The following is a 26,571-nucleotide window of genomic DNA, read 5'->3' on the forward strand; positions in this document are numbered from 1 at the left end:
CTCCGCGCCCCGCCCCGCCCCGCCGCTGCCGCGCAGGCGCAGTCGCGGCCCTTTCGGGAAGGTTCTGTGTCGCACCAGCCTTTCCTTCCTCCGCCAGGGAAATCCTGTCCGGGTACGGGCCGCCCGCAGCCCCGCTCCTCTCCGCCCCGCCCCGCCGCCGCACGGGCTCTTCCCCGTCACCGTGTGCAGCCCGCGCCCTTCCCCTCACAGCCCGCCCGCCTCCCTCTACAGCCGCCTGCCCGCCCCCCGCAGCCGGGCCGCGACTTCCCCCCGCCCCGGTCTCTTGTTTGTCCCTGCCCCGAGCTCAGCGGCTGTCGAGCCCTGGGCCGGCCCCGCAGCCGGTCCTGCCCCGGGGACATGCGGCTGTGAAGGGCAGCCTCATCAGCATCATCAGTGCAGCGGGGCCATGGGGGCCGCTCCCCTCGCCCCCCTCCCAGCCCGGGCCCCCCAAGGTCGGCGGGCGCCCGGCGTCCAGCGGGGTCGGACCGCTGTAGGTTAGGGGGGAGCAGGTGATGGTCCTTCCATTGCTGAGGTGCCGGCCTCGCCTCTTGCAGCTACCTGGAGGTTCTTCTCCTTGAGACGGGTTCTAACTGGGAGCGCAAGGGCGGAATAGACGGCTCCGAGCCGCAGAGTGGGACAGAAGGGACTGCCAGGAAGATCTTCGTGCCTGCAGCGCTGCTGCCAGAGTTACAGAGAAACCTGCCGCCTCTCCTCTCTCTCTTGTGATCACCTGGAGAGGAGAGGTGAGTTGTCTTTCCCTCTTGTCGCGCAGTAGCAGTGGAGAAGTAGGCTAGCTTGCAAGGTGCAGAACTTGTTGATGACGGCTTCAAGCCCCAGCTGGCTGCTTGGTTTGTTTTACTTGAGACTCAGCCCTATGCAAAGGCCCGCTGATGGAGAAAGAGATTAGCACCGTGTTAACCGCGCGGTTCTCTCTCCTTTGCTGCAGTGCCCACTTTCACCGCTGCCTCCTGCTCTGCCTGCTCCTGCTTTCAGCATGGTAAAGAAGAACACTATCCCTGATGGGTAAGTATCCCTCACACTAAGCAAGAGGCAGGAGCGGGCATCCCACAGAGAGGGGCACTGACTGCCCCAGGCGCTTTCTTGCCTCAAGCGTCTTCACCACCTACAGACAGGTTAAGGTAGGTATCTTCTCCAAGACAGGAGCAGCCCAGCCATTCATTCCCCAGGTGAGTATAATGCTCCAGCCTGTCTGTAAACACTTCTCCTTCAGCGGCCGCACACAGTTCCTTCTTCCTAATTTTTTACTCCCAAGTGTCTGTTTACTTGGGAAATGGGAGAGTAGTCCATACTCCTGGCTACTCGTGTTTGCTACTAGGAATGGCCAAAGAGTTGATAAGATGGGAGCAGGTGGTTGCATGCACAAGATCAAGGAATATTTTTGTGAATTCGGATCCAGAAACATCTCATGGTTTTGTTTCTAACAAGAGTATGACAGAAATGTTGTATCAGCAAAAATAATCCCAGATTATTCTAAATGCACTATACAGGCCTTGCGATGACTTGATTGGAGTGCATATGTGGACCACAGAATGATGTCAATTAAAACAGATACAATTCTATTCTTCAGCTCTAATAAAGCACAAGAAAAGAAGTCCAAATTAAGAGTTTTAACCCATGTGTTCTTGATGGCACCTGTACAAACTTTTGGATAGGAGGGTATGCTGAGATAGTGGCACACTGTAGTGGGGCAATAACTTGCAGTTTATACATTATTTGAGGAAAGAATTACATTGTGCTGGTTTCAGGGGGACTATTAAGTAGGTTTATTAAGAGCATTCTTAGGAGGAGTAGTAAGATAGAAAAAACATGCACTCCTGTAATATATGTTGGGCCAAAAACCAGTAAATAGAAACAAAAGATAAACAGAATTTAAAAAATAAAGAAGCAGAAGAGTTTGCATGGCTGACAAGCTCAAGGATTAAAATTAGAATAAACTTTAAAAAAAAACTGTTTAAACATGTCTTTATCTGAAAATTTCTATGCATTTTCAGTTACATATTAGATGTGAGCTAAAGTGGATTAGTTTTTAAGCAGTGATTCAGAAATTGGAAAACAATTAGTTGCCCTTGCTTTCTTCATCCTTGGAAATTGTTACTAAAACTTTGAGAATCAAGTGCTCGTTTCTCCTTTCTTATCCCCCCCTCACATTTGAACTGGAGGAGCTGTGAGGTTACACGGATTTCTTAAGTATGGAAGAATCCATGGACTGTACTTTTGACTTCTTCAATTGGAAACTAATACCTTTCAGGGAGAGAAACAGCTACTGTCAAATATTTGGTTATAAAGTTAATATCACCTTTTGACAAAGTGCCTGATACTGAAGTGCTTTCAAGTTCTCCAGATAGTTTTTATACTGCTAAGAAATAAAGTTAGACATCCACAGTAACTGGGGTTTGGCTGTAATGAAGTTGAAGGCCTTGTCAGCCCCTCAGTCTCATGCAGCAGGATGTGGATGTCACCCTTGTGCTAGCACAACATGTTCTTCACTGTCAGTTCAGTAAGCCAGGAAGACAAAGAAGTGAACCCTGGAAGGGACTTAAGGAGACTGGTTTGAGTCTAGGTCATCCTGCATATGCAATTCACTGGCCCCACAAATAGGTGTTGGCAGAAGTGGGATTGTGGTACCCTGGAGCATAAGGACAAGTGCAGACTGTGGAAGCACAACCTCAGTCTCCATGTTGTAATAGCAATACTCTAACTCTTTGGGTTTAATGGTTCTGCAAGAGATAAGGAGAGTGACACTAAATACTGGCATCTTTTGTCTTCCTCTTAGTGCCTCAATTTTTAACACTTTTAATCCAGACTTCATTATGCTAATTCAAGCAATACAATAAATTGGGGGTTTCCATTAAGGTGGTAAGTAGAAATAGTGCAACTAAACAAGAAATGGTGAACCTTTTTTTAGGACAAGGGGTAATGACTTTAAAGATGAAGAGGCTTACATCAGATGTAAGGAAGAAATTTTTCACTATAAAGATTTTGATGCACAGGAATGGGTTGCCCAGAAAAGTTCTGGGTGCCCTTCCCTGCAAGTGTTTTCAAGGCTGGTTGGATGTGTCTTTGAGCAACCTGGTCTGGTGGAAGGTGTCCCTTCCTGTGACAGGAGAGTTGGAACTAGATGATGTTTAAGGCTTCTTCCAACCCAAGCCATTTTATGGTAGAGGAAATTATATTTCTTTTTTACTAGTAATGTCTTGGAGCAGAGCTATGGTGTAGTGTCCACTGCAGTCTTAAACCTACAAAATAGTGCTGGCACTAATTTTGTAGCAAAATGAGACATCAATGTAAAAGAGGGGTTCAAGTGACTCCTTGCACTGCAGTTTCCACATGGAGTCAAGTTCTGGTTCTTCACAGTGTCTGAACTGGTTTTAATCTTCAGTAGTTGTATACTCTAATGTTTTAGTGAAGAATCAGACAGTCCAAGCTGCCTAACAAGTCACAAAATACTATGATGTTTTTACAAATTTATACTCATTTGTGCTTCAGCATCCAAAATCCTGCTGTGTGTATAATTACATAAACTCCAGTTTTGAAGAGCATCTGCAGAAATGTCACCTTCTGGCAAGTTTCCCTTGAATAGTATAAAAAATACTGAGTGGGGTCTTTTTGTTAGAAGGGCAAAGCTGAATTATTTTTGCCAATCCACTATAAATATACTTCTTTAACTGATTTTTTTCTGTCCAGACTTAAAGCATCAGCATTTTCATTTAGACAGGAATATTAAATACTGTGGCATGATGGATTGTGCATGTTCAACAGTGAGTGGGAGAGAAGGATGATATTTTATTTGTAAAAGTATTTCCTATCATCAGTTTTGAATCTAGTGTCTATAGAGGTATGGAAGTCAATTGGAAAATCAGGCTGCATGTATATCATGCAGTATCAGTGGCCAAAAAAAGGGAAAAGAGGTTCCAAGTAGTATTTTCTAAATGGTCTTGCTAGAGGTGACAGTAGTTGTAAAAGTAAATCTTACAATGAATCAGTTCTAAACCAGAACATTTTACTGGAAATTAAAGCTTCCATATGACCTTAACAATGTTAATATTAAAATAAATTATGAGAAAAACACTTGTTCCATATCTGGCTATATTATTTAAAACCAAAGCAGATAAAATATGCAGCTGGATGTAATCCATAATGAGTTTTCTTCATGCCCAGCCTGGTTTCCACTCAAGCCTCTGTTGCTCTTAGTCCCTGGTACAGGGATGATGATGGTGCCAACTCTTGTGATAACAGCTCTGACTCCTGCCCTTCTTGCTTCCACTCACGTTCAGGCAGGACACAGATCACGTGCCACAAGTCTCACTCACGCTGCTAAAATGCTTAGTAAAGGCTTTGCTCCTGTAATTGCTGTTTATGTGACCACGTGCAGATGATCACCTTGGATCATTCTGCCTTTTTCTGTACTTACTCTGTAAGAGTTTGACGTTCCTTAGTCCAGGCCACTTTTAATTCCCAGCCATGTTCCTTTGTTGAGAACAGAAGAAATGTGAACTTATTTCCGTAGCTAATCTTTGGTTAATTTCAATCTGCTGGGTTTATTTTTAGTTCTGCAGAGTGTGCTGAAATTCCCTTTTTAAATACCATTTTAAAGATAACATGGAGCACATACCCTTTATGTTTTTGATGAAAAGTGCCTTCTGCTCATTTTCTACCATAGAGCTGTCAGCAGCTTTTGAGTTTCTTGCTGATTGTGCAGATTTTTTTTTCTGGGAGGATTGAAATGGCTTTAAATACAAGAGAATAAAACCCCAAGTTTATTAAGGTCTGACAACAAATTGGCTAATCCTGGGGTATTGTTCTGTAAATCCCCTAATATGAAAAAAAGTTCAGAATTTTTACAAAGCCTTTTTTACAATGTTAATTAAAGAAAATAAGATTTTAAAGCCCTTTTTGATACTTTCTTTTTGACTTTTAAATGCTGCTGTCTGTAATAATTATGGTTTATTTCCACTCATAGATTTCCAAGAGAAAGCAGGTTAAAACAGCACTGACTTTCTGATCTTAATTGATTAATGTACAATTTACATCTCTTAAATAGGAGTAAATGGAACAGTCTCAGATTTGTTTTCATACTTCACAGCAAGCATAAAGCTACCAGACTCCAGAGTTTACAAACTTAAAAATCCACTTAAGAGGACTTATCTTGCAAAAAAATTAGAATTTAGTAAAAGGTTTTATTTGAAACAGCTCTTAGTGATCTCATCTCTAGTTTGCCCTTACACTTTCTCTCCTTGTGTCTGTCTTCTACAGACCAGCTGTTTGCAGCAGCTTTCCTGATGATGAGTTGTTATTACTCCTGTGTTACTTCATTTGTTGTCCAGTAGACTGAGCACTTGTGTGTCTGCACTGTGAGCCTTCATCTGTTCTTTGCCTCATGATGAAGATTACAGAGAGAAGTTAGTGCTAAAGACATGGCTGTAGGAGATTTTTATGTGGTTTGTTAATATCAAATACACTTCAATCACCCTGCTTTGTGTTTCCTTTGTTACTTCCAAGCATGTCTGAATGGTGATGTTGTTATTTATATAACATGACAAACATAAATATAGATATTTCATTGAGAATTTTTCCAGTTTTTATGGTCCAATACAGGATTTGTGAACAAAGCAAAGTAGTCAGTGGTTAGAATATTTTAAAATTAAATATTTTGTTTATTTCATTAAATGTTGTAGCTTTATGAACATCAGAAAGGAATCTAGAAGCTGTTGGATGCTCTCTTCAAAGAGAGAGATTAATTTAAGCATTAATTCAAAAAATTGCAAGGGAGTGGACAACAGCGTTAAAGAATCTCGTGGAAATGTTTTGTATTTTAATAGTTGAGATATTAGCCAAAAATGCAAAAATTCTGTGTAGATTTTAAGTCATCCAGCTGCACCTTGTTAGGTTATAGAGACAACTTGCACTTGCAGAAGAAGAAATAATAGTTCTGAGTTTAGAAAGTAAACCTCTTTGAAGGTAAAATTGATCTGCTGATTAACTTGTTTTCCTCTTCAGATAATGCTTTTCATCCTTTTTTAAAAATTGAAATCTCTGAAATACTATATATGGAGAGCTTTTTCAGCACAATGCAGAACTTGTGCATACCAGCTCTTTGTGGTTTTGGAATTACAGGTGTTTTGAGTGTTGTAACAAGTCTTCTTATTGGTGATTTGTGATAGGTTTTGTTGTGATGGAATAGTCTCTCTATTTTTCAAAATGGTGAGAGAAAGTTCAATCAAGAGTGTTTCTTTGAAAAAGAAGCATATTAAAAAGGAAACATTTTTGGAAAATACTGATTATCTGTATTGTTAATGAAAGTAAACTTTGCATTTCATTGTCAATTAAATGATTGATGTGTGCCTATGGCAACTTTTTTAAGGTGTTTGATTCAGTCAGGTTGAAAAATGCCCACCAACTACAACAATACATTTTTACCTGTTGAACTTTACACATCTGCTTTGCCTTATATTGGTGCTACGTGTTTGTAAATGTTATTCTGCCATTTTGAGGAATTTCCTGAAGTTGAAGAAGAAGGAAGGAAAAAGACTCTTTTCAAGCGTCCTGATGATACTTTGAAACTGCTTCATGGAATAATTGCAAATCTGGGGACCTAATTAGACTTTATGATAGCAGCAATTTTTATGTCCTTTGTGCTGAGGGTGTCCTCTGTTGAATCATGCAACTTGAAAATCTTTAAAATGTAATACTTCAATATTTCTTTCCTTCCAGATGGCGGAGTTTGACACCAGTTGGACAGCCTATTCCAGGAACGAGATTTATTGCATTCAAAGTACCTTTAAAAGGGGTATGTATAAAAGTAACTGCAAATTGGCTGTATTAGATAAACTGCAAAAGCAATAAAAAATAGCATGACTATACATGCAAATTTCAAGAAAGTTTTTTAAAAAATAATTTATTCAGATTTAAGCCTTTCAACCATCTGGCTTTGAAAAATAATATTCTATATTTTTTATTATTTTTCTTTATTTCTGATGTTACACTTTTTATTTATCTTTTAAAAATAATCAAGCTTCTAAATCAATCAGCATACTTCATTTGATAACTATTAAGTGCCTAAATTCATAATCTTATTAAATATCTTTTCATGGCTGTTTTAAGAAAATCATATGGAAGAGTTTATGATATGAATAACAGTCTAGGCAATGTAAGCCAAAGTATAATTTTATGGAAATTAAGCACTCATTGAAGGATACCAGCCACTGCAGAACTTGTAAAACTATAGATCCAAATTGGCAATTTCATAAGCAAAAAGCTTCAGTGAATCTGGTGGGAATGTATTATAGCTAAAAAAAGAAGTCTTCATAGATTTCTCCTATTTTACTAATTAATTAGTTTATGAAGTACTTTTATTAGTATTTCCTTTAGAGTCTTGCTAGCTTGAAGTGCCATCCTAAGCTATTAAATACACTGAGTTAAATCTTTAAATTCTTTGTTTCTACAATATGTGGAGGTTGTGTTGTAGAGACTGTTCAGTTCTTTAGTGCCTAGGCCTTTTTGGAGGCATAGGGCAAATAAGTGTTAATTTATAACAGAAGGGCAAATAGGACAAGTGCAGCATAAATTGACTTCTACAAGTCCTTGCTTTAGATACAGAGAAAATAAATGTTTCCAAGCACTTTTAAAGTACAGTGGTCTGACATAACTCTAGCAGTTAAAGGGAAATGTTCTGTCTAAGCTTTTGTCTTCAGATTGCTCTCTAGTATCCATACACAAAAATTTTGGTTCTTTGGGTATATTACTACCCATTATGTTTTCAGTCACCATTCAGTTCAGTTTTATTAGGAATGACTGAAGTGAAATGCAGGATTTGCTTCCTGCAGCTGCCTTTACAGCTTTAGGATGATGGTTTGGTTCCTTGGACACCAAGGATGTCATACTTAACATGTCATGTTCTCCAAGATGTGGATGGATTGTACAGCAGTTGTGTGATTTTCCACCAAGACTGCCAGTCAACAAATCAAGCTGTGGATATAAAATCCAGTCGAGTTATAATTGGCTTCTTCTTTACTCTTGTCACAAGGACCACTCCACATCAGCCTGTTACTCATTTCGTGTCCTACTGATCTCACTGGGGCGTAGATCTGTGTTCTGGGAAGCTGTCTTGGCCAGACATAACGTCTGGTACCCAAGGATGCAAAAACTGTAACATTTCTGTCCCTTCAGCTTATTCAGTTTCAACTATGCCAGACAGAGAAATGACAAGTCTGCCACAGACTGTGTGCTTGAAGGCCACAGAGTTTGTGGCAGAACACACATAAAATGTGTGACTGGCTTTGCAGAGGTGGTCAGTAAATCTGTCTGAAAATGGTGAAGACCTGATTGGTTGTAGTTTGTTGAAAGTCCTATTATTTATTAAATTGGTGGAACAGACCTCTTAAATATGCAGCAGTTTGCTTCTTTGCTGTGTGTTAGGAACTTGATTGGTGATTTCTTCCAAAGGGAGACAACATATTTTCAGTATTTGAAGATACAGGGTTGTCATCTTAGAAGATGTGCTGTTAGTAAAGATCATATGTTTACTTGGAAGGATTTTCTGTCTTTCCTTTCACATCACCATTATAATGCTAACAGTAACTTGTAGTGTAGTAAGAATTGGGCAAGTTCTTTCCCATGCCATTAGGAGGATTTTTAGAATTGGTTCGGATTTCTCACATTCTCAAAGCCCTATTAAGCACCTAAACTACTGAATAGTCAGCAAGAGTTTTTCAGAAAATTCCAGTGTCTTTCGAAACATAGTGTTTCATAACACATATAACTGTCTACTCAATCAATATGTTTGGAGATACCTTATTTTTGTAAATTACATTCCTCCTCAGTTTCTGTCATGTCATATAGTAAAAATTCTTTAATATTCTACCATAGACCTTTTGCAGATTCACCTTTGTCACCTCAAAGTTGTTAAATTCAGTTTCAGGTTAGACTAAGAGTCACTGCTGAGTAGCAGTGACATAACTGACTCATGTTCATTTTGTTTAAATTTCTACAACATCCACTTTTTTCAGCAATGCACTGATGTCTGAAATACATTAGACTGAATACTTTATTACTTCCTTTCTATCCTCCTCCTCCTTTTCAGCTCAAGCTTCCTAATCACCTACCAGCTTTGATATGACTGCCCTGCTGTTTATTCTTTACTTAAGTTTCCTGTCTCTATTTCCAGACTCAAGCTCTTGCTAGCATTTTACATTAGAATCTGTACAGTCAAAACAAGGAATGGTTAGTTACCCTATAGCATCTGTGGTTCTAAGAAGTATGTGGTCTGTGGCTGCCTTCCTTTCCAATAGTTCTGAGTCCAGTCTGCTTGAATTTCTTGTTGACAAAGGAACTGACAGGTGGTTGAGGCTGCTGCATCTTTTGCCACTGTCTTTATTGGTTCTGGCTGAGCCTGTGTCAAAAGGCTCTCACAATGGACAAGTGCACTGTTCAGAGAAAATCCAGTCTTGAGTATATGAGCCATTTTCATACCTAAAGTGAAGAACACATTTCAAAAACCACAGCTACAATAGGGTGAGTAAACATTTTTCTCACTGTTTGTCAAATGAAATGAATTATTCATTATCCACCAACACACAGCTTTCTTAGTCACGATATTTGGTCTTACTTAATATTCCCCAGTGCTAAATGATATGCAAGTACACTCTGTCAAGAGATGAAGGAGGGATAAAAATGTCTGCACAACATTTGTGGGAAGAAAGTTAAACCTTTAGAAACGAACTCTTGTGTCACAATTTCTTATGTTTTATATGAAATGCACTTCTAGTTTTGAGTTACTGTGCAAGACAAAATTTGGGGGAAGTAGATTGTAGTGTTTTGATTTTTGGTGTGTTTAGTTATATAAAAATCAATATATACATGCTGCAGTTTTCAGAATTTTTGTGTCTGTCAAGTTATAGCTAATTTTAATAATGTTTGTTACACTGTACAAGCAGAAATGCATTGCCTTGCATTTTCATCTACATAGGAATACATACATTTTTGCTTTCTTTTTGGTTCCTCTTACCTGTATAATACATGGATGTGGTTCTGATAATTAAACACTCTCTTTTAAATATTGATGTTTCCTAGTACTAATTAAATCAGCTGAATATGACAAATGTCTTACTATTAGAATGTAAAAAGAATATGTTTCTTTTCCGATTTCTTTTTAGGCAATTAACCAGAGGCTTACCCCAACCCAGAAATTTACACCAAAAGACTTAATTGCTGCAATGAAAGCCCTAAATGTGGAGCTTGGATTAATTATTGATTTAACATACACCACACGATACTATGAAGTTAAGGTAACAAAAGCCTAACAAAAATGTAAAATAGTTTCTGCAACTTTTGTTTTAAAGTGTTCATACATTTTCTTACCTTGAATTTGGATAGACAAGCTATCTAGACTACTTTTATGTCTCCAATAGAAAATAAATGTTTTATCACAGAGGAGATAGCTCATTCTCCCAGCTAGTTGCATTTATGGCTGATTAGTATTATGGTACTAACTCAGTAATGGATGAAGATTTCAGTGCCAGGCACTGCACAAAAAGTGCAGAGAGGTTGTATCCTGTGTCCTGAAGATATTCTCATTTATTCCTAGCTAGTTCTTTTTACTGATCCTCAGTGAAATCCACTTAAGAAAGTGTACATTTTTAAACTACTTTATCAATTTAAAAGTTTTTGCCTGGATGGTTCAAACAATTGTGATTAATCAGCCTCCTGTTGAAAAGGAGAATAAATGACATTGTTATATCAGAATGCAAATCTTTGTATGCACATGGGCTCTAGGAATTAAGGGAGTGAATTTTTGAGTGTGTACATGGTTGTGGGTAGGAGGGACAAATACTGCTAATAATTGAAAAATGGGTTAGAATGGAATGCCAAGAAACTACTCACTACTCCCTTAGTTAATGTGCAGCCTTATTAGCAGGGATAAATAAATCTTATGTGGAAACTGTTCCTTGTCTGACATGGTCTTTAATGTAGAAATGTTAGTGGTAGTTTCTGAGAGTTTATTTCTATAAAATTGTGTCAAGATTGTTTTCAGTTCCTATTCAGGATTTGAACAACTGGTTTACATTGTCATTATGTTGGATACTGATTAAGGTTTCTCATTGTTGCAAGACTTCAGTATTTTTTACCATTGCTTTCTTCTTCTTTTTTTTTTTTTTTTTTTTTTTTTTTTTTTTTTTTTTTTTTTTTGTTAGGATTTACCTAAAAGTGTGCAGTATAAGAAACTTTACACTGTTGGACTGGAAGTCCCTGATAATGCTACTATCCTACAGTTCAAAAAGTGGGTCAGAAAATTCCTTTGGGAAAATGCAGGAAATGGTAAATATCAGCATCCTGTACTGAAAAAAACTCACCAAAATTTTATTTCAGTACTAACCATGTCATTTACTAGTTTCAATATTTAATAAAATGTATGACACCAGGGAACTCGGGCTTGGGCTTATTGCAGCACTTTCCACTTCATTATCATGATAAGATCCATTATGCAAACCTCTGTGTGTCTTTTTTTTCAATCAAAACATGTTTTTTTCAAAAATGACTGGTAACTTAAATGTGCTTCCTAATAGTGTTACATTTGTATTATGTGTCAAAGTAACTGCAGCAAGGCCTTCCTCTGTGTGACCCACTTGTTTACCATCAGCTGAGTGAGTGTTGGAGCTGCCAGCCCATGGTGGGTGTTTGAAATAGCACTGGGTCTCTGATGGCACTGGGCACTGATCTGTGTGAGCAGCTTCGGTCCATTTAGTCTGATGTAGTGTTCTGTGCCTTAGGAGTCCATTATTGCCCTCAGATCTGAGCAGGTCTTGAAAATCTGATTACAGACCCGGTGTCGGTGTTTCCACAGTGTGCCTGTGCTGCTGTTTCAGTGTCTGTGCTACAGGACAGTTCTTGGCTGAGATTAGATAAGGTGCTTTTGGTGAAAATAATTTAGTGTGTGTTTTGCCACAGTGTGTTTGTAGCTTTAAGCTTCCCACTCCTTTTGGTAGTGAGCAGATTAGGCAGATTTTACGTGTTTATCCAGTAATGGTGGACCATTCTTTCATGCCTTTTTGTGATGTTTGCTGTGGTTCCTTTGGCATTCTCTTTGAGAAAGTAGAGATATTAACTGCCCAAGTGCATACAGTTTTTACTGCAAAGCATAACCAGGGTCTTCTGTAGCTGATCAATTGTTTTGTGAAAAAGTTCTGACCTTAATTTCAGATATAAGAGCCTGAATTAGAACTGCTGGGAAGATGAAAAAGTATAAGAAAAAGCCTTTGTCCTTGCTCAGGAAGTTAGTTCTTCCTTTGCTCTTTTTTGGCTTAAGGAAATTACCTGGTGACTATTAGTTTTCTTTTGGTTTGGATCTTGTGCATTTTTGTGTGATAGTGTGTATCTGATTCTGATTTTGAGAGAATCAATTCTTGATTTGTTACTGGATGTTGACATGCAGTTATAGCTTGTAAGGGCATTTTGATAGAGCTTATGTAACTTCTGACTTGAGAGAACTTTCCTCCTTGTAATTTGGCCTCTGTTTTAGATAATCCCTAAAATATCTCAGAATTCCTTTTACAAATACTTTTTAAGAAGGTGGTTCTTTTTTGGTGTTTGAGTTGTTAGGACATCAACTTGGAATGAACTTCTGTGGCAATTAGACTGTCGTGATCTGTGGCAAACACATATTCTCTCAGTTATATTTTATGTCATTCAAAAGTTTATCAATGTCCTGTTTCAAAGACCATCTGTCACTACTGTCTCTGCCAAAACTCTGTTCTTCTGATGATGATCATTTTTCTTCAAAAATCTAGCCTAAAACATAATCAGTTATGCATTTATTCTTCTACCAGCTTTGCCCTTTATTGTTGTTCTCTGTCCCCACTATTACATTCAGTATCTCAGATTGGTTTTACAGACTAAGACAAGCTTCCTTCTTTTATGACCAACATAGTAGCCCTTTCTATATATATATTTTTTTAACTTGTTTGTTTTTCATTACATTTCAATATGAATATAAATAGTCTGGATGGGGTTTTACCAGTGCCTTGCATGACTGTATTAGAGTTTCTCTGTTTCTGTCATTTGAAACACTCTGGCAATAGTAAGTTATTCTGCTTTTTAGCCTTTGGCCAATAATCTTTTTTAAAAATATTTCTGTAGGGATTACTGATCCTTTTTCCCTCCATGTATTATGCTCCTAAGTTTTTCATACTTTCAGGCGCATTATGTGTAAGTTAAGTTCCTCAGTTCTACATTTGCTTGTTGAGATTTGCTTTCAAACCTGTATTTTATTCTTTTTCTCCTGTTACTGCAATGGCTGAGGTTAGGTGCTTTACCTGCCATCACTCTCTTTTTTTCTACAGAGTCAATCTCAGCCATCACAGGTTTGGAAGTAGTGAGCTAACAGCTGCTGGAGATCCAGCATGGAGAGGACATGTGTCTTGTCTGGACATGTCTCTTGTCTTACAGGCCTGACAGTAGAATTTGTAAATAGCCAGCATTATTTATTATTACTTTGCTAGAAAAGCAGAGATTTTTTTTTGTAAAAAAAAAAATAGTTGTGCTAGCTTTCTATTAATTTCACTTTCTGGACTATTAAAGACTCTTTCCTTTTTTGACAGAGAAACTCATTGGTGTGCACTGTACTAACGGAATTAATAGAACTGGCTATCTTATATGTAGGTAAGGCTGTATGAAAGCAGAAATTATTCTTCACAAAAAGTAACATCCTTATATTACTCTCTATTCCCTTTGGGACAATAACATAGTCATACTTTTCTTCAGGTATCTTATAGATGTTGAAGGCTGGGATCCAGAGGCAGCAATTCAGGGTAGGTATATATTTTGAACTAAGGCACATGTCAGGTTGTACTTTACAATTACTAAAAACTCACAAATACAACAATTCTATTTTAGTATCTTTTCAGCAATTGCATGTGCTGACTTATACAGAAGATTTTATAGCCAACTGTTGATTCTATTCCAGGCAGGACTTGAGCAATAGCAGATTGACAGCATAGGGGGAGTATGTTTTAGCTGCTTAAATTTTTTATTTTTACTTTAAAGAGTTTTCACTCATAGTTTGTTACCACTACTAGTTTCAGGGGTCTTTTTCAAAAATGCTGCAATGAAGCCAGCTTGCTGAAATATTTAATACCAAGTTAGAATTGTTTCAAATTCAGCATCTTATGTGGAACAGAAACTTGCCTTTCACATTTTTGTGGCTCAGTTTGACCACATTTCATGAGACTGTATTTTTTTCTTTTCTCTAGCTTTTGGTGATGCCAGAGGTCACCGTATGGATGGCCTTGTGTATCTCACAGATCTCAGGACGCAGCCCATGCGAAGGTGAGCAAAAGCTTTTGATTGTGTGCTTAAGATCTTCCAGTATGTCTCCTGGCATTTTTAAAAGTTCATTTCCAGTCCTAAGCCAAAATACTTCCCTCTTAAACCTCTAATATGAAACTACACATAGATGTAAAACATCTGTGTAGTAGTTTGTGTATTGTCAGATGAATAACATGAAGTGCAGGGTACTTTGTTCATCTTTCCAGTGTATATGGTTTGAAAGATTGTTTTTAATCTGACAGCTACTACTGAACATTGTTGTGCTTTTATCATACTGTGACAAGTGTATGATGTACTGAGTCTGTATTCTCTCAGAAGCTGAAAGGAGCCACTGCAAAGGTGTCTTTGTATGCTCTGTGATCTGTCTGCTGTTGTTGGCACTGTAGAACAAGATACTACAAAAAAAATGGTAGAATGGTTTAAGAATAAAAAATATAGGAAAGTGGAACATTGTTCTTGTCCCCTCTGTTCACAGTAGTTGTATCTCTGATGATTAAGAACATTATGTTTATCATCGTCTTCCTAAAGTATTTGTACCAATGATGCTTTGTAGCAGTAAATGAATTTTAAAATTAATACCTGAGTGATTTGTTTCTTTTCCAGTTAATTGAAGGTCCTTTGTTTTGCTCTTATTGTTGTTTCATAGTCTGTACAAGATTAAGTTGGAGTCATGTCAAATTTTAAAAATAAATTTACGAGATTGATATTTTCTGAGTTGTCTGTAGATTTTACTTAACATGAAATTTCTGTCATTCAGAACTGAAGAATTGTATGGGAGTGGGTTTTTTCTCTGTCAATAGTATGCTTTAAAAAAGGAAGCTTATGGGAGATTTTTTTTCCCCCTTAGTAACCTTGGAATGGATGTATGGGATGCAGATGAAGATATTATCCCACCACCACATGCAATGGAAGGATCTGTAGAGCGGTTCCCAACTGAAGATTTTCAGGGGTAATAGGCTGAAAAATGGAATTCAAAACAAAAAACCAACCAACCAAAAACAAAACAACAAAAAAACACAAAAGAATTGTTTCTTATTGAAAATACCATAGATACTCAAAAGAGATTTTATTAATATAGCCTATCCATGTAAAATGTATTTACAGAATTTGACAAAACAGCAACAAGATACGGGTAAGAAAGGGAATGTATGCTGTTAGAAGTCTGTAAGTAATTAGTTCAATTAGGAAAATGCAGTTTTACTTAGCCTGTCGTTCTTCATTATTCTACAATAATCTGCAGTTATTTTTAATTAATTTTGAATCACTGGTTTTGCCTGTTTAACAAGTACTGTAGAGTTACAACTGAATGTTTGTCGCAGCTTCTGCTTTAACACTGAAGGTTTTATAATCTTACATACAGTTTGGATTATTAATAATTTTGATACCTTAATATTTGATGAAGGTCTTTCATATAAATTCTTGGTTAAAAATGAATTGTTTTCATTAATGACTTGTAGCACTTTTAAGGATGATATTCAATACTTCTTAACAGGTCTGGGAAAAGATTAAGAATTTATGATGACCACTCTCACAATGATTTGCAAGGACAGATGCAGCTGCGAGATTTTGACTTCGTTAATAAGGGGCCTGGACAAAGACGAAGGCCATTTCATGACCATCAAACTCAGGATGAATTAAGAGCATCAGTGCAGATGAGAAATTGGGACTACAACAGGGGACCAGAACAAAGAGCCTTTACTGATCACCAGTTTTATGATGATTATCAAGAAGACATGCAGCTGAAGGACCTAGACTTCAGTAGCAAGGGACATGGACAGAGTTTGAGACCTTTTCATGGGCACCAGTTTCACGATGATTTGCAAGCAGACAGGCAGTCTTTTGACTTCAGCAGAGGACGGGAGCAGAGGCAGAGATCCTTTCCTGACCATCCATCTCCTAATGATTTCCAGGAAGACAGGCAGTCAAAGGATTTTGATTTTGGTGGCAGGGGCCGTGGCCAGAGGCGAAAACTGTTCCGTGACCACCAATCTCATGATGAATTTCAGACTCAAATGCAGTTAAAAGAATTGGATTCTGCCAGTAGAGGTCCTGGCCAAAGACTAAGATCCTTCCATGACTACGAGTCACATGATGGCTTGCAGTCACAGATGCAATTGGGAGATTTTGAATTTGTTAAGAGGGGTCGTGGGCAGAGGTCGAGACCTTTCAATGATCACCAGCCTCGTAATGACTTAAAAACAGAGATGCAGCTGAAAGATTATGATAATAAAGGTCCTGGACAAAGGTGCAGACCTTTTCATGACCCTCAGCCTTATGATGGCTTACAGGAACAGACTCAATCAAAAGATTTTGATTATGGTAATAAAGGGCACGGACAAAGGCCAAGACCTTTTCATGATCATCCAGGCCACAATGACTTGCCACGTGAATGGTGTTCAGACAGGTAAAGCATCCTTGAGCTGTACGAACAGAAATAGAGAATAAAAGTGTAAACCTCAGCAGTTTTAACTTAAATGAAGTAATTTTTAAAATATTTTTTTAAAAAATCAATCATCCTTTTTCTATATAAATGATTAGTTCATTAACTTTTCTTGTTTTGACTTACTTGACTTAGGGTTTGATATAAGCTGGAGTGTTGCAGCTTCAAAAGCCAGTGTTTCCTTAATTAAAAGGTTGTGCGTCTTTAAAATTTGTGTTTCCTTTGCCTTTCAGTCAGCTTGAAACAAAACTCTTGTCCTACTTTGTTTTGTACAGAAACTTATGCTAAAAAGAAGTCCTCTGGACAAAAGAGGATATGAAATTTTATTTATGCCTTCAGCCAAACAGATAAACAGGAGTGCTACAAAGAAGTTTGATTTGCCTTTGTTTATCCCATGAGTTAATAATTTGTTAGAAATCTGCTTCAGAACTTGCATTATATTCTCACAGATACATACATCACTTACTAATAAACCTATAGGGTTCTGACATATTTCAAAATACTTTTAATATTGCAGAATGTATTTCAGATTCATTGAACTAGTTAAATTTGATTTGTTTCATTGTACAGCTAAAACAGAGAATGTTATTACAGTGAAGCATATGATTTTGAGGTATTAAATGAATACAGTTATTTCCATTTTTATTAAGTAATCTATTTTAAAAGAAGAAATATTTTATTTCATTTGATGTGTATTTTTCCCCAAATCTTACAACTGTCTTCCTAACATGCAATTCTTTTGGTTATTTGCAGAAGTCAGTCCTTTCCTTCCCACGAAAATGTACCAGAACCTCATTTCTCCTCATCTCCTTCACTTCACAGAGATTACGGGTCTGATAATGATGACTTTAACAGAAATTACAGGTAAGTGTCAGATATCATACATTGCTTTCTGACTTACCTTTGTAGTATTACTCCCCCTGTTTCCAGCTCAGAAATACAAATTAACTGCACAGTGTAAAAATCTGTGTTAATATTTTTGCTTAAATGCAGTTGAACCCATTGGATCTGAGCACTGAGCAAATTAATGTGACTAATTTTTCCATTGATACTGAGTTTTGAGTGTTATTATTGTGTGAATCTCTGACATAATCATTGACGTGGCAAGCACAGTTCAAGCTAATGAACTACATAATATGAAAATGGTGTGTCAGTGAGCAAAAAAGCAAAGCACAGATGCTATATTTAACTCAAGTGCTGTGTACAATGAGCTAAGGAGTTTTACTGTGCAGGGTGGGCAGACACTGAACTGGGTTGCCCAGAGCCATTGTGCCACATCCTTTAAGAATGGACATAGCCCCTGTACAAACTCATCTAATGAGACTTGGTTTGAGTGACCCTGGCTACTTCTAGAGATCCTTTCCAGTCTGAGTGAATCTATGGTTCAGTAAGGGAGAAGATTTTAAAATTTTAAAGATTCTTTTGAATTGTCTTTATACACCACTTACTTTACCAAGCAAGGAAGGTATTTGAGAGTAAAGAGAATTGAAATATAAATATATATATACAGTGTCTGCATTTTTAGACCATTCCATGTGTATTTTATAGGAGAGTGAGTCTTCTATTGCAGAAAAATTAATAATTAAAATATTTTCCAAAATACATTATTGCCTGTTGAGGCTATGTACTAGAGAGCTATTGTTACATATTGTACACAAAAATGAAAACACAAACTTATGAAAAAGTCCCCTAGGTAAAGATATCCTCAGTAAACCAGTAATTTTAATTGTAAACAGCACTTGAAACAAAACTTCATCTAGTAGAATTACTTAGTGTAAAGAGCTGTAATTTTAATCCCTAGAATTGGAAAGTTAATACAAACAGGTTTGCAATATCCACAGAGAGGATTTTAATTTCAGGGGTTAAAAATGAGAATGAGGGTTTGAATTGTTCTTTCAGTGTTAGACACAGTTCATTTCTAGTGGTGGCCGTCAGCAATAAATCAACTGCTTTATTTCTGTGAATTTCACTGTTCATATTTGTTCTTGCAGTAATCGACCACATTGTCCTGAAGACAATAGGAGAGTGCATCCCTCAGAGGAATTTCATAGAGGAAAAAACAGATTTGCACCATACTCTTCACGAACAATGCACCCATCTTCATCCGTACACCAAGAAGATAGTTCAGTAGACTATGAAAGAAAGCATTTTCAGGGTGAAACTACCAGAAGCATGGAACAAAATAAAAGATTACCAGTTGTAACAGTTGATTACAATTATGGTCTGCCACTAGACTATGGACCTGAAGAGGATGAGAGATCCCATTATGATTTACCACCAAGAGACCACTACAACTGGAACTGAATAAAAAGGACAATGTTTGCTCAGCTTAGAATTGCTTTCACCCATTTTATTTTGTATGTGGACCAATTTTTTTTAAAGCAAATTAGTTAAATGAAAATTTCAGTAGTAAAGTACAGGTCTCTATTGTAAGATTAGCTTCTACTGATATTTGGGTCTTTAAATTTATTAGGCTGTATTTGTTTAAGTGTCATTGGAGACAATGTCTCTACATATGGAATTAAAGCAGTCCTTCCTTTTAGTAAAATTGCAACCCTGAAAGAAACAAACCCTTAAAACAAACAACTTTCTGAGTGATTATGTTTGTTTTTTGTTTTACAGTTCTTTAAAATATATGTGATTTCCAGATGCGTAATAAAACACTGCACTATCAGGTAGACTAGCATTGCAAGTATAGGGAAAATACTTAGAAATGGATGAAGCCAGGTTATGTACAGTTTTGAGAACTTTGAATTACTGCTAAAAGTCACTGCAGCACCATAGTTTACTTCCATGTTATCTGTACCATCCACTGAACTGACCTAGTTGCATTCTTTTCATAGCAGAACTTTTCCCAGATTGCTAAGAACATGTAAACAATTGGAATTTGAATATTCTAAATGTCAAACTTGCTTCTCAGTAATTGGAATATTTCATCCTGATTGTGTATTTTTCCCTGATCCCTTAGGTTATCTATGTTTCAGAACAGCCCACTGCAGGTAAATTTCAGCAGTTTCTCAGCAACAGATCCTAAGGAAGGTAGGTCATGTATGTCACCTTCACCGTCTCGACTGGCCAAGGACACTGGTGCCCATGTACCTGCACCTCCTTGTTTGTCAGTCACATCTGCCCCACTCCTCAGTTCTGTTGTTTACTAGTTTCTTCTTACAGCACAGCAATGTAATCAGAACAGCAAACTTATTTCTTCAGGTGAGCTCCTTTTAAGGGTCATGTATTGAGCAGTCTCCTGAACTGCCTGTGGCTCTCACAAAGGCAGTGCAACAAACAGTAACTGAATTTATGCCAGCAGCTGCCCAGTAGCCCCTAGAGCTTCTGCTATGGATAAGGAAATCATTCCCTAGGATAAAAAACAGTATTACTATTACACTTAGGTAAATTGAAATACCTACAGCTTTCGTTAGTATTACATTTTAACGAAGTAATACTTGAAAAGGCATCACAGTAAATAAGGATAAAGGTCAAGCATTATATTAAACAATTCAATGCAGGCTATTTAAGTCATACAGTTAAGACACTGCCTTAAAAGCAAAGCTTTAAAGCATCAAGAAAGAGAGTCTAGGTATACTCTAGAAAACTGAGGAAAAAAAGTGTTTGTACCAAAACCCAGAAAAGTTGTTTTTGGCTTTCAATGGCAGCATAAAACCCAGATTTCTGAATTCGTGGTTCTGTACTAAATAAGAACTAGATTGGAGTATCTTGTAACTCCTGTTGTTTGGTAACACATGCAAACAGTTCCCCAAGTCAAAGGACTCCATGGGTATAAATTCATACTGCAAATGCTTCATTGCCTGTGCAACTGGTAGAACAACTTTGGCTTTGTTCATTGTACAAAGTAAATAGTTTTCTCATTTTCACAGCAGCTTTGTATTTCCCATTAAATTGTATTTGCCATCAAATCTGATGGTGAGCTTCATTCATGTGGTCTCAGGAATGAAGCCCTGTCTATATAAACCAGTTGTGGAACTGAACACTAAAAGTCATGAAAAGGCATTTGTTCCTTCACTTGGCTTTCTTTTTTTTTTTAAACTTGAGCTGTAAGATGAGAATCTTTATCTACACTTCTTTATTTGGAAGCAAGAAAGATCTGCAACATGGGCTACTATAGATCCTTTTAAAAAATCAACAAAAACCACCCTTCCTGGCATTTTCCAGCAGGGACTCAAGAATTACAGACTGATATTATAAGCATTTGTTTGAGGTTTTTTCCTACTATGTATGCAATATTCATAAAGTGAATAAAGAGCAGAAAACATTTGCCCTTTCTGTTTTGGGGTTTGTTATTTAGGATTGCAGTGACCCTAGAGTCAATCCTTTGCTACTTCAGACTGGAGAGCTGAGAAGCTGCTGCACTGGAAGGCTCATTGAAGAAGAAATATGGCATAAGAAGTTAAGATCAGCAGCAGCTCTTACCAGCCCTTGTCAGTTCCTGCAGGACCCTTTGAGGGTCAGGTGCAAACGACCAGGTGGGGCAATTCTGTTATCTAACAAAACAAATGTCACTTTGCTGCCTATGTTGAATGCCTCTCTTCAGGGAATATTGTTAGACATGATGTTTCCACAAGTGGTTTTGAGAAGTCTGTATGGAAATAGACATTGTTTTGTTTGTGTATTTATTTATTTATAATTTAGGATAAGGCTCTCCACCCTCTTGTTCCTAATGGAATTATGCAGAACTAAGCCCACATAATGTGTTATGAACTCCAGCTGACATTTATTTCAAATTCCACAGATTGGTTCATCACTGTGTATTCACATCTGTACTATTTAATTGCTAATTAAATTCACATGATAGAGAATGAAATTAAATGTTTCTTGTTTTTAAAGGGAATATTATATTACAGCAGCACTCATAACTAAAACACAATACTTTTATTTATTTCACAGTTGTACGAAAAGGCCATAAAATTTTGCTGGTCTCTTTCATGTATGTTCTCAGCAAACACAGAACTAGCTGTTGTTGTTGTTTTATCACAGAGCATAAAAAGCCAGATAGTGTTGGTTTCCCACTGCCCTGAGTGTGAAATTCTGAAGAAAAACACAAGAATACAGAAAATTCAGACTGAACATGAAATTATTTAAAGAAGTTGTAACAGTTCTAATATATAGAAATGTTGAACTCAACTCTCAGAAAACTTTTCTGTTGCTGTCCTGATGTCATGTTTTCATAGGATTTTTATCAGATGGTGAAGCCTTCATGCCAGCTCGCCCTGAGCTGTGATCATCCCGAGTTAGGAAATGTTCGGGTGATTCCTGGAAAACCCTGAAAATTCACATGAGCTTTGTGTAGAAGGCTGATTCCCAAGAATGGCTTGGGAAAAGAAGAGGTCAGCTCCAACAGGAAACCAGAACACAAGGATAAAACTAAATTTATATGTAGTAATCTAACTGAACGTGTACAGCATTCAGTTTCCTGTGTGAAGAACAAGGTTACCTATAAAAGGGCTAGAAAGGTTTGCATGTGATTTTTTTTTCTCTCAGCTGAGGCAAAAGGTAAATGACCTACAAGAAGCCACAAGTGTAATTGGGATCCTTCCCTGTTTATTTGCTCTGAAGTAACTGCTAGCAAGCTGCAGGCTTTCTCTTTGTGTGTGCAAGAATGATGAGTGATGTTACCCATCTGATCTGGAGGGCACTGCTCAACCAGTGTGCTGGGACCAGCAGTTCAGTGACCAGAGCAGCATCTTCTCAAAGATCAATTCTTTCTTAAAAGAAAGAATTCTTATGTGAAGCATCCAGAAATGCAGGCACCCAAAGGTCATTTGTGGCCTAAGAAGCTGCTCAGTGCTAAGAAGGAAGGTATCCCCCATGTGGGGTTTAGCAAGGAGATAGGAGTCCTTGGCTGCTGTGAAGAGCAGTTTATTTAAAATGTGTGTGCAAACTAAAAGCAATAGCTTCCAAGCTGTCACCAACCACAGAGCTTGTTTCCTCTCCAGCCTGTTACTTGCTCCAGTTGTCAGCAGACTCTGCCTTACTGGCTCCAGTGGACAGCAATTACCAAACCAGCAGCTCCCTTTCTTCCTCTTGTGGAGAGCCAGAAAAACAGATGACAAAAATGAACCAGGTGAGGAAACAACTTGATTCTTTGTCCTCCTGAGATGAGAAGACAATGCAGGGTTTGTGGGGAAAGGACAGGAAAAGAATTGTTTTAAAAAAGAAAAATGAAAATGCAAGTGTCATGGGGAGAGAGTCACATTGTGAGGGAAGCAAGGTGCAAAAGGTGCATGTGTAAAAAGCTGGTGAAGGATTAGTGGGTATAAAAAGAGGACACATGCTGGAGGAGCAGTTCCTGGCAACTTCTTATCTGGGTCTTCTGAGCTGTGCATGTGGCTCTGTGTGAGCTGATGTAAATAACAGTTATCAAAAAATACAGGAGCACTCAGACCTCTAATCCTAAAGTAAAGTCATGTGGGATCTTAAAACTAATTAAGGCTTCTCTCTAAGCCTTAAATCTAGTCTATGTGTAGTATAATATCCTGATGATATTCCCTGTAGAATCCAATGAGAATTTCAGACAATCAAGTAAGTAACTACTCCACAAACCTATTCCACATTGAAAACAAGCTCAGTTTCTACTGGGTATCAGGAATCCATGAATAAAATTCCATTTGTCTATTACAGGTACATACCTATTTTATCTCACTCTTTCAGGACAGCATAAAAACACACTATAATGTTGCTATTACTGTACCCATCACACAAAACTTACAGTTATAAATTAGTTAAAGTGTAACAAACAAATCTGAAGTAACTCTCTAAGAAGTACAAGCAGGTCAATACAATACATACTGAAAGCAGGAGACATTTATTCCTTTATGAGGAACACTCAGGACTGAATGTTCCACAAAGGAAGATGAAAGAACCCTCAACATAGATAAGTCTGATAAAGTTGTTACAGATGAGGATGTTCCCCATGTAGTTCTTCAAAGGGCCTCCTCTAACATAAACAGAAAGAAGTTTTTACTTTTAGAGTTATACTGCCAAACAAAAATCCATAAAACAAGATTAACTCTTTCAGGAGAAGAAAAGAGATATCATTAATATCTGTTTATCTCAGTCCATCTTTGAGATGTACACAGTAATTTAAAAGAAATAAAAATGAGTATATCCAAGACCTGATTGATCCTTGTCTGCAGACTTCAGATGAAAAATAGGATGGTCCCATCCTGGTATCATGTTGTAGATATTCAGTAGCAATTCTGGTATACAGTAAATGGTAAATTATGATATTCACACAACATGCTGGCAATCTTTTATAGGCCTAAAAAATATTCTGAGAAACAATATTTGCAAATTAAAGTAAAAGAAAAATAGTTATTGCTTTCTGTCACTTAAATATAGGAGTTAAAATATATAAAGAGCAAAGGGTACGTGCACCAGACTTGTTTTTAAATCTAATTTAAACTCATTAACTGCTGCAAAACTTGTGATGATGGCCACAGATTAGCTTTCTTTTTTATCTTTGAAAAGCAACAGCTTTTGGAAAGAGCTGGACTAGATGTGAAACCTCTGGCCTTGTTTATTCAGCATTATAGTGTGCTTCTGAATCCTTATGTCCCTGATGACAGAGGTGCTTTTCTATCTTTTCTATTTATGCTCTTTGTATTCAGTTTGTGCACACTGGAATTATATGCACTTTTTTTTTTTAACTGCACAGACTAATGTCCCTCTTGCATTAGGTCATGAAAAAATAAAGAACAATCAGACTACTGAAATTAAATAAAGAAAAAAGCCCTTAAAAGCACACAACTTTAGATAATAGAAAAACTTAGTAAAAGGAGTCTAGTTGTTTCTGTCATGTTATTTTCATGTTGCATTTTTCCACGGGGCTATGTAGAAAGACCTGCAGACTTATAGGAAGAGTTTGACCTCATTATTTCCCTTTCTCTTTGTGTCTGACTGGCTCCTTTGTGTCTGTTACCTTGATCCAAACAAGCCCAATTAGATATTTGACATGAGCTTTTCTCCCCTTCAGTTTTCTTTCTGGATATGAAATACTAAATTCATTTTTATATAGGTGTATATATGCATGCATATCTATGTATAAATGTAGGTGTATGCATATGATAAACATTAAATATATATAAATATATATATTTCTATGGAGATCTCTGCTATCATAAATGTCAGTGAAAGAGCAGGTATATATAAAGATGCAATTGTCCATGGAAGTTATTACTGTTAATCCCTTAATAATGAAGTATTAAGTTTATTTACTGAATGTAAATTTACTTTAGTTACTTTCTTGACATAGGAAGTGGTGCAGTTCCATGCACAGAGGGGTCAAACAGGGAGGCTTTAAATGTAAACATAACAGCTAGTTTGAAAAAAAGACCAACAGTATGCAATGCATAGATAACACCGTTTCCTAAAAATACCACAGGAACAATAAACTACCCAAACTATAAAATATTTATTTAACTTAGGATAGCACAGATAACTGCTAGACAAAACTAAGAAACTTACAGTTTTTGTATATAAAAGATTTCCAAAGGGTATCAGTAATTTATGTCTCCGTGTGTTATAAGATAGGGTGGAAAGTAGAGCTGAGTTAGAAAATGGGAAGTTCATGATCATGGAACTAAATGCTGAAGAAATTATAGTCCATGGCTACCAAAAACAAGGTGGTTGTACAACCTTGTACAACAAGGTTGATCAGTTGTACAGAATATCTCTTTAAAATGGAGATGAGCAAGAAGCAACACTTCTGAACAAGTCTGTGCCACCTCATGAGATAAAATTCCTGAGAGCAGAAATCCACAAGAAAAGAAACACAAGTTTTCCCTCTCTGCCATATCATGAGCCTCTCACTCGGGAAAATTGTCTAAAATTGACAATGTAAAATATGATCAGAGGTAATGAAATCTAATGAGATAATTACACAGCTCTGGTGACATTGGGAATCTTTTAGATGTTGGTGATTTTCACTACCCAGTGGTTATTGCAATCCTGTTTGATGTTGAGAAACTGAAGCCCATCATGTTGTGGGTGGCAATGCTTTGCCCTGGTTTGTCTCAGAATCCAGCACTTCCTTGGTATCTGAGCTGTCAGTCAGCATCCAGCCACCAGCACTTACTGTGAAGAACTTAAAAGGAAGGCCATGAACAATATGACTTTCTATTAAGAGGCTTTTGAGAAGGTTGTGCCGCTACTAAAAAAACTCCTTGGAATAAAAATAAGACAATTAAAAGCCGTGAGAGTTGGCATGGAAACTAGTGAAAAAATAAATACACCTTTAAATAAAAATCAAGCAGAATAGCAAGAGACACTATTATCTAGCAAGAAAAAAGAGATTACTCAAGAAAAAAAATCCTTCAGCAATCAGAACTCTGATTTTAACAACACTGCTAAAGAAGGGCCTAACCTACAGAGATAAAATGTCAAATAAGAACAAGGAAGATTAGATAATACTCGAAGAAAAAGCAGTTAAATATATAAAAACAAACAAGAATTTTAAAGTTTAAATGTTAGAAATTGTCTACAAGATATCTAGTTAGTTTGCAGACCTCAGAACAGAAAGTATTTTTAAGAAATACATGTTGGAAAGAACCTGCACAGTTTACCTGCATCAGTTCATTCTGCAGAAATGTATCTCCCAGAAATGGCAGGGACAAGCTTCTAAGACTAGCTTGTCTTCTGGCAAGATTTCCAAGGGAATTTGGAAATCAAGTAACATAGACACGAAGATACATGTAAGCTGTTATGAAAATAATAATATTTTTTTATCAGACCAGAAGGCAGCAAATGTTATACCTACCAGTACAGAGAGGCTG

At 37.3% G+C, this 26,571-nt stretch overlaps 1 protein-coding gene across 7 annotated transcripts; it reads left to right on the forward strand.

The window, feature by feature from the left end:
- The first annotated feature begins 35 nt into the window (after window positions 1-35).
- On the forward strand, window positions 36-21,064 carry LOC134421954 (uncharacterized). Of its 7 annotated transcripts, XM_063163464.1 has the most exons (13): window positions 36-112; window positions 555-743; window positions 947-1,023; window positions 6,733-6,808; window positions 10,173-10,304; window positions 11,211-11,334; window positions 13,614-13,674; window positions 13,777-13,823; window positions 14,265-14,340; window positions 15,188-15,289; window positions 15,833-16,744; window positions 17,534-17,644; window positions 18,772-21,064. In XM_063163464.1, exons 3-13 carry the CDS (start codon window positions 995-997, stop codon window positions 19,082-19,084), a joined length of 1,983 nt encoding a protein of 660 aa, XP_063019534.1. In that variant the 5' UTR covers window positions 36-112; window positions 555-743; window positions 947-994; the 3' UTR covers window positions 19,085-21,064. The 7 variants fall into 7 exon arrangements, with proteins under 7 accessions (XP_063019534.1, XP_063019535.1, XP_063019533.1 ...); XM_063163465.1 differs by lacking the exon at window positions 555-743 and having other exon boundaries at window positions 63-112; XM_063163463.1 differs by lacking the exon at window positions 36-112 and having other exon boundaries at window positions 288-743.
- Window positions 21,065-26,571: the final 5,507 nt, after the last annotated feature.

This window comes from Melospiza melodia, chromosome 9, assembly GCF_035770615.1.
Source record: "Melospiza melodia melodia isolate bMelMel2 chromosome 9, bMelMel2.pri, whole genome shotgun sequence".
Lineage (NCBI taxonomy): Eukaryota > Metazoa > Chordata > Aves > Passeriformes > Passerellidae > Melospiza > Melospiza melodia.